Source organism: Cricetulus griseus, chromosome X (genome assembly GCF_003668045.3).
Source record: "Cricetulus griseus strain 17A/GY chromosome X, alternate assembly CriGri-PICRH-1.0, whole genome shotgun sequence".
NCBI classification, from domain to species: domain Eukaryota; kingdom Metazoa; phylum Chordata; class Mammalia; order Rodentia; family Cricetidae; genus Cricetulus; species Cricetulus griseus.
In genome coordinates this window covers 46,231,043-46,238,545 of record NC_048604.1, presented here as the reverse complement: position 1 = coordinate 46,238,545, position 7,503 = coordinate 46,231,043, and the positions used below count along the sequence as shown (strand labels likewise).

Here is a 7,503-nt window from a genome sequence, read left to right as displayed (position 1 = left end):
TTTCCAAGATTAAAAATGTCTGAAAAACCATTGTGAAGACCCTTGAAATGCTTATTTCCTTACTGTCATTAACCCCTATACCTAGAAATCTGATTTATCAAATTTGGAGCATCTCCACCTTTTGACTCATGTCAAAAGTCACACCTATCAAAAACCCAAGAATATCCTTTTTACACAACTTCAAGCATTTCAACACAAGCACTTTAAATTCATCAACTAGGTTTTTTTTGTTTTAACATCTATTAATTGCCCCAAATGAGTTTCATTATGAAATTTTGTGTTTGTGTACATGTGTTGTTAACACCTTAAGTGTCAGTCACCACGAATCTTTCTTTTTTGTTTCTTGAGAAGAGAGAGTCTCTCATCAGCATGCAACTCACCAAGTAGGCTAGGTTGGCTGGCCAGGAGGACCCAGCGATCTTCTGTCTCCACCTCCCCAGCAAGTGTGCAACTCCTCACCTGGCTATTTTAAGGTGGGTTTCAGGGATAGAACTCAGGCCTCTGTGCTTTCAAACCAAGGTAAGCAATTTAACTGAGCTAGCTCTCCAGCACCATAGGTTGTTTGGGTCTCAATTTTCTTTTTTTTTTTTTTTTTTTTTTTGCAGGACTAAGAATTAGGTCCCCTGCTAAGCAAATGCTCTATCCCCTGGGACCCAAATCCGGCCTTTCATTACAACAATTTTATGCATGTATATAATATACTCAGATCATATTCCACTCATTCACCTCTCTTGTGCCCTCTTCCCCTCCAACTAATCCCCTTCCTTATCGTGAACTGGGTAGGTTTTGACCATTTTATTGATAATTGACTCCTTACCATGAATTCGGTAACTATGTGATGAAACAGGGTTCCCTACTGGATGCACAGACTCAAAGTCAAACAGTATTTCATTATTCTAAAGACACAGGCTATATGATTTCTCATGTAATTTTTCAATGTAAACTATACCACCAAAAAAGTCTGACCTCTTAAGAAAATGCTAAGCACATGTTATTTAATGACTTGGAATGTGCTCTTATCATATCATAGAGAATACTAGTTTTAGACAGGGAGCGTATTTTTTTAAATAGCAGAGTCAAGGCCTTGACCTTACCTTCCATCCCTAAAAGTGGAACTCCATGTGGAAATGTAGGGCTTCACTTTCTCAGTGGAAAACAACCACTCTAATAGGTTTTCTAAAAATTAACACGATTCTTTTAGAGGAAATGCGGGGTTTATTGCGTAAAGGATTTATATTTATTAATCAAGGATACAAGGCAAAACGAACACTATTAAAATTAAGCAAAATGTTGACAGTTGATGTGAACTATTATTTCAGCTTGGTGAGAAAAATCTAGCTAGAGTTAAGGTAAGTTCCATTAAATTCATAAAGAAAATACAATAGTTCTGATACCATTAAAGTAATAATAACCTTTGAAATAACAAAGTATAACCAGTATAAATGCCTTAGTTTGGAGACAAAAATACATACATTGTGTGCTGGAAGCTGATGTGTCACAGAACATGGGTAATGGTTTGTAGTCTTACTGCTTTACAACCAAAGCCTGAGATGGTTACCACCACCCAGGAAAGCTAATGATAGGCACCATCTGATGACGAGCTGGAAGGAAATTACACGATATGACTCTGCCTATCAGCAGAGACTAATGAAGCATTTTTCTTCTTGGTGCAGATTTATACAATCAAGCCTCAGGGAGGCCAATTTTCTATCATACAACATCAACAGCAAATTCATAGGGGTTAAATTTCCATCACCACTGTATCAAAACAGAAAATTCACAGCACTTTTCACAGTTGCCACACTGAGAAATGAAATTCAAGGGAAACATGGTATTTCATTTACAATTTACTAGCTCTTCCAGTGTTTCAGAGATACAGGGATATAGGAATAGGACAGAAAGTGGACATAGAACACAACAATACACAAATATCTTGATTGAATCAGTCTACTGCTGTAGTTTTTCAAGCTAATCAGATGTCTGTCTCCAGCCAGGCGATGTTAAAGCTCACAAATAACCTTAGTGTCCAAAAATTAGAGAAAAATGGTTAATTTACTTGTTACCTAATTTCATCATCAGCATTTGCTTACACCCTGCTGTATTCCCACTAATGAAGACCTCCCCATTTGCTCCCAGGCTATGCCCCAATTAAAATATAACAGGTACACTAGAGATTAATTCAGCCAGTAACAATTGCCTCCCACATCTGCTTTCTGGTTTAATCCAGATGAAATTAATCCACCCAAATCTATTCTACCAAAAGTACTTTTCTACCAAGCAACACTCTTAAGCACTGATTAAGACTGTTTGGTGAATGAAAATTAAGGAGTAGGGGAAATGCCAACATTAGTCAAGAGCAAGACATTTTCTTGAACACTTCACGAATTAAAGGTCTTTCTTGGCTAGACTCTATTTCTCCCCACTCTAGGTCAAAACACATGAGAAAGGAGACCTCTTGTGATCTTCACGTTAACATGTATAAGTCACACTTCAATTCAGACAAGATCTGTTATTGGAGAAATTCTTGAAAAAGCAAATGTGGATAAGCCTCATTAGTACTTTCAGGCCAGCCTTGCAGATAGAAAGCTGACCTGTCTAAACAGTGCTTAGATACCAAGAAGAAGATTTAAATAAGCTACTGGAGAACACCTTGGAAAAGTTCATAATTCATATGCACAAGCTACCATAATATGAATATGAACAGGGTTAAGAATCAAACTGAACGCACCTTAAAGTTGGAGAGAAATAAGCCCGTGTGTATACTGGTTATACTATTTCATATTGATTATTTGTTATAGCACGAGAAAGGCAGTAGGCGAGAAAGATTCCAATTAGCTGGAGAGAAAATATGAACAAAATTAAACACCACACACACACACATGTATATATGTATGCTGTATACTTACTGGTGGGATTAAATTGAAGGCATAATTGAAGGCATAATTGGCTATGACAATAAAAATTAAAATTTAGAGCTATTTGTAGTTGTGTAAAACAAAGAAGTCAGAAAACCCTTCACTTGAAAGTAAGTCCCATGACTTTACCATAGGAAAAGCCAGAGGGTTGCTATCCTGTGATGGTCAATTGGCTGCTATTTGAAAAATAAGACTTCAGTAGCCAGTCTCCTGAAGCAAAACCTTCCCATCTTTTGTTTGTTTGTTTGTTTTGTTTTTGAGACAGTGTTTCTCTGTAGCTTTGGAGGCTGTCCTGGAACTTACTCTGTAGACCAGGCTGACCTCGAAGTCACAGAGACCACCTGCCTCTGCCACCTGAATGCTGGGATTAAAGGCATGAGCCACCAACGCCCGGCCAACCTTCACATCTTAAAAGTGAAACCCAGCTGGGTGTGCTGGCACATGCCTTTCATTACATCACTTGAGAGGGAGAGGCAGGTGGATCTTCTTGAGTTCAAGGACAGCCTGTTCTATCTACATTTTGAGTTCCAGGACAGCTAGGAAATATTGTGACACTCTGCCTCAAAGAAACAACCCCCCCAAAAAAAACCTTCCTCTTATATCTACAAGAACAAGACATTTCACAAAGAACAAAGAGCTTACCTGAAAGCAAGCAACTCCAAAAGAAATTCCAGCAACGACTCCCATTTCTGACTCTATAATTGTCATTACCTTTATGAAGCAACCCTAACGGCAGAGGAAAAGACATTAAGTACAAAACAAGAAAGCTGTGCTTTTCTTCCTGGCAATTACTATTTTGATCATTCAGCTGTCCACCGAAGAAGGTTTTGAGCTACGATTAGCCTTTATCATTTTACTGAAATCTAGCTTGTTTTATCTGCTCCCAGTCTCAACTACTTTCACCTTTTGGATGATGCATTGGAAAGTCACTTGCTAGTTGTAGCACCAGCTACCCTACAAACCAGATTATTTATATTCACACTTTGTATTCCATTAAATCCCCAAATACTTCCAAAAAAGCCCTAAAAGGGTCATTACCTCTTCGTTGACTTTATCTGCATCTCTCTGCGGAGAACACCCCTCCAGCTTACAGCAGCTCTTGGGAAATCCTGTTTCTGAGTAATAAGTAGTACCTTTCCAGTCTCTATAGTTGGTGACACCACAACAATGCAACTGAAAAAAAAATTTTAAAAAACATTTGTAGTCATTCATATTACTGGTTTGCAGCCAAGCATTTACCCTTCATCTCCTATTGTAATATGTGACCAAACCAATATGTGACATACTGGACGATCTCTCTTCTTGATTAATTCAAGAGACTGGCACTTGACTCTAACAATAAGCATCAATGTTTTAGGCTGACTTTACTGCCCTGTCGTGGTTGGCATTCACAGTATTTGTCTATGATGTAAGTGGGGAGGAAACGAACAAGGACACGCAGGTGGACTTAACACATCGCTTTGTAGGATCATCGCACACGACTTTTGCATACACGGGGGGGGGGGGGGACGACTCCTAGCAGCCTCGCTCCATCCTTTCCACTGCGGCAATAAAGAATGTACTTCCGTCTTGAGAAGACACCAGCCCTAAGCACTTACCGTACTTTGGATCTTGTCTACAGCTTCACTTCTATAATCCCGTGTGGCATTGTACTCCTTCAAAGCATTTTCATAGTTATTCTTAAAGCTGTTCTTAATCTGTATCAAAAAAGGAAAATGCCGATCAACAAATATTCTAGAAAACACTTGGGGCTTGCTACATCAAATAGAATTCTAATGTCTGGCCAATGGTTATAGCTTGGATGTGTGGTAGTTAACTTCCACGGTCCAATTTTGTCTACTAAGGGATACAGTTTGTCTAAAAGGCCTATAAAGCAAGATGTGAGCTGCAAAGTTTTACATTGGAAGATTACACTAACAGTTCAAACCACACTAGATGAATGGCCTCTCAACAGTGCCGTGTTTACTTGATTTTAATAAATAACTCTTAAGACTTTGGTGATTTGCATTAATTATTTCTTTTCAAAATGTAACTTATGGGAAGGTATTAATTGTATTGTAGACTGTATTTTACTTTCCCATTAGTAAAGTTATAAAGCCCCACTTTAATAGGTGCATGTGCACCAAATTACAACTAGAAACTAGTGTGAAGGTGGCACCATTTTCTTTTTCTTTCTTTCTTTTTTTTGTTTTTTTGTTTTTGTTTTTGTTTTTCGAGACAGGGTTTCTCTGTGTAGCTTTGGAGCCTGTCTTGGCACTCGCTCTGTAGACCAGGCTGACCTCGAACTCACAGAGATCCGCCTGCCTCTGCCTCCCTAGTGCTGGGATTAAAGGCATGCGCCACCAATGCCCGGCTTGTGGCACCATTTTCTTCTAGTGATTATTATCTTACAAATTTTTGAATGTTCATTTACATTAAAAGTATGTCAGAATTTTTACTAGAAAACCACTATTGTCAGACTGAGGTTCAAAGCTTGAAATACAGCCTGAAGTGGTTTTTAAAAATAATGAAAACTGTCAAACCTGCTACCTAACCTAAGATGAATTTTAACATAGTGTGATTGTCTAATTCAGGCTTACCTCATGTCTGAAAACAAATCCTACAATGGCAGCAACTAGTTCGACCAAAAAAATGAGTGTCAGAAACATCGCATACTGTGAGGTTAAAAAAAAAAAAAGTTCAAGTTAGTACAAATAAGACTCATTGAGGCTGCAAGGGGAAGGTGACTGGAATTCAACATATTTTTTATTGAAAGGGTAGGGAAAGCAGTATCAAAATGTCTACTTAAATATGGAAGCCGGTAGTGGGACTGTTAGCTTTTTTCATAAGAAATGAGAAAAAGTGTAAACAGCTATGGGCAGTTCCGAGAAACATAGACAAAAGGTTAGAACATGTAAGACTTCTAAGAAAACTCACCAGTTTCAGCATCCATGCAGAGGCTCGACAGGTAGCAAAACAACCAAAGGTGCCCAAGAGAATAATGACAGTGCCTGTGCCAATGAGCACAAAAGGGACATTGGTGGCCTTCTCATTTAAAAGAGAAAAATAATTTTCCAGGCTCACCTTGCCCCAAATGCCAACGGCAAGAAGGATAACACCAGTGATCTACGTGAGAAATCAGAGAAAGAAACAATTAGGCACCATACAAGCTTGTGTCTTCTACCACAAACTCAGGAAGTATCTTAAGACACAATTGGTGTGAGAATTAATTTAGCAGTCTGGTTGCCTCAGTGCGGTGGGTAGGATAAGGGGGTGAGGGGCAGGTACTGACAAGGTATGAAAGGGTTCTACAAATAAAGGAAGCTTGTGGACAAGGCATCTTCTCAAAATTGCATAAAATCCATGTGTTTTATTGTGTAAAACACATACCCCACGGCATACAAGTCTAGAGATCAAAATTTCCTTAAGCAATTTACTCCAGTCTGAGAAAGAAAGCCATTTTGTAAGGGGGAGGATCAGAAGCGTTTCTGGATTCCAGGAACTTCTTGCATCCCCCATCCCCAATTTAGGGATGGACGTAGGATACAAAGGGATGGAACACAAAAGAAAATCCAAGGATAGACTGGCAGGAACAGAATCACACCATACTTACCTGTGAAAAACTCCCCTCTTATGAAGCAGTGAAAAGAGAGATACTATTATGCAAAAGACCCCTTCAAAGGGAAGGAGACAAGCCTCTCATCTCCAAAGGTTCAGGGACACCTTGTGTGCTCTAAGGGCCTTAACTCTTGTTCCAACCTCGATCTCTCCTGAGACATCTGGGTTCCACTTCAACCAGGAATATCGCATCAAGATCCTAGCGCCGATGCTACAACGCCCGGGACCCAATCTCGGGGACCCCGCCACTGCGGCCTAGGCCACTGGTCGCCAACGCTGGGGTCTCGGCGACAGCCACCCAAATCTCAACCCATTCCAGACCTGAGGTTCTCTGCTCCGGGTCACACCCACCACCTAAGCCAATGTTCCCCAGCCGTTCCCGTGTCTCACCCAAAAGATGAAAGTGTAGATCAAGAGAACGCTTTTGAAACAAGTAATGACTGGTTTAGTCTGCAGCCTCCGAGATGGGGACGCCATGACTAGCCCGAGACCCTGCGCCTCCGCAACGGGCGATCACTCGAGCCAGCCAGGCACGGGAGTTCCCGAGTTTCCCCGGAAACTGCCGAAAACTTACGAATATCTGCAACTGAGAAGAGCCGGAAACACGCTACGATTTTCTAGAGGGTCACGTCTAGGAGGCTGTCCGGAAAGCTGAGACAATTTCGGAGCGCCCCCTGCTGTGCGTTACTGGAAACTATACATACAGTTTCTAGTGGAGCTTGCTTCATTTTGTTGTTCCTTCTATGGAATCTTTCCCGTTTTCCACCCATCCCTCTTCCCCATCCATTTTTTTTTACTTCATCATATGTTGTCTATCACTGCCCGCAGTGCTGAAAGGTCCAGCCTCCCAGGTCCCTAGTGCCCTAAAAGAAAAGAATAAAAACAAAAATCAGATTACCCTCCACTTGGATATGATTTTTGCTTCTCATGGGAATAACAGGGTAGGGATATTTTCTACTAATCAAGTTCACAGTACTTACATAAATACAAA

At 40.3% G+C, this 7,503-nt stretch overlaps 1 protein-coding gene across 2 annotated transcripts; it reads right to left on the bottom strand.

Annotated features, from left to right (window-relative positions):
- Positions 1–1,195: 1,195 nt before the first annotated feature.
- Positions 1,196–7,105, bottom strand: Tspan6 (tetraspanin 6). 2 transcript variants are annotated; one of them, XM_027432988.2, is made up of 8 exons: positions 6,903–7,102; positions 5,832–6,020; positions 5,495–5,569; positions 4,514–4,612; positions 3,954–4,088; positions 3,558–3,641; positions 2,729–2,835; positions 1,196–2,018 (listed from the first exon to the last, which is right to left on the bottom strand). In XM_027432988.2, exons 1-7 carry the CDS (start codon positions 6,987–6,989, stop codon positions 2,767–2,769), a joined length of 738 nt encoding a protein of 245 aa, XP_027288789.1. In that variant the 5' UTR covers positions 6,990–7,102; the 3' UTR covers positions 1,196–2,018; positions 2,729–2,766. The 2 variants fall into 2 exon arrangements, with proteins under 2 accessions (XP_027288789.1, XP_027288790.1); XM_027432989.2 differs by lacking the exon at positions 5,495–5,569 and having other exon boundaries at positions 6,903–7,105.
- Positions 7,106–7,503: the final 398 nt, after the last annotated feature.

Bases quoted from the DNA above. Each gene is read 5' to 3' on its own strand.
- Tspan6 (XM_027432988.2), bottom strand. From the start codon at position 6,989: ATGGCGTCCCCATCTCGGAGGCTGCAGACTAAACCAGTCATTACTTGT. The intron at 3,642-3,953 runs GTAATGACCCTT...CTCTGCCGTTAG, and splicing joins CAGATAAAGTCAACGAAGAG to GGTTGCTTCATAAAGGTAAT. The intron at 2,836-3,557 runs GTAAGCTCTTTG...TTTTCTCTCCAG, and splicing joins TTGGAGTTGCTTGCTTTCAG to CTAATTGGAATCTTTCTCGC.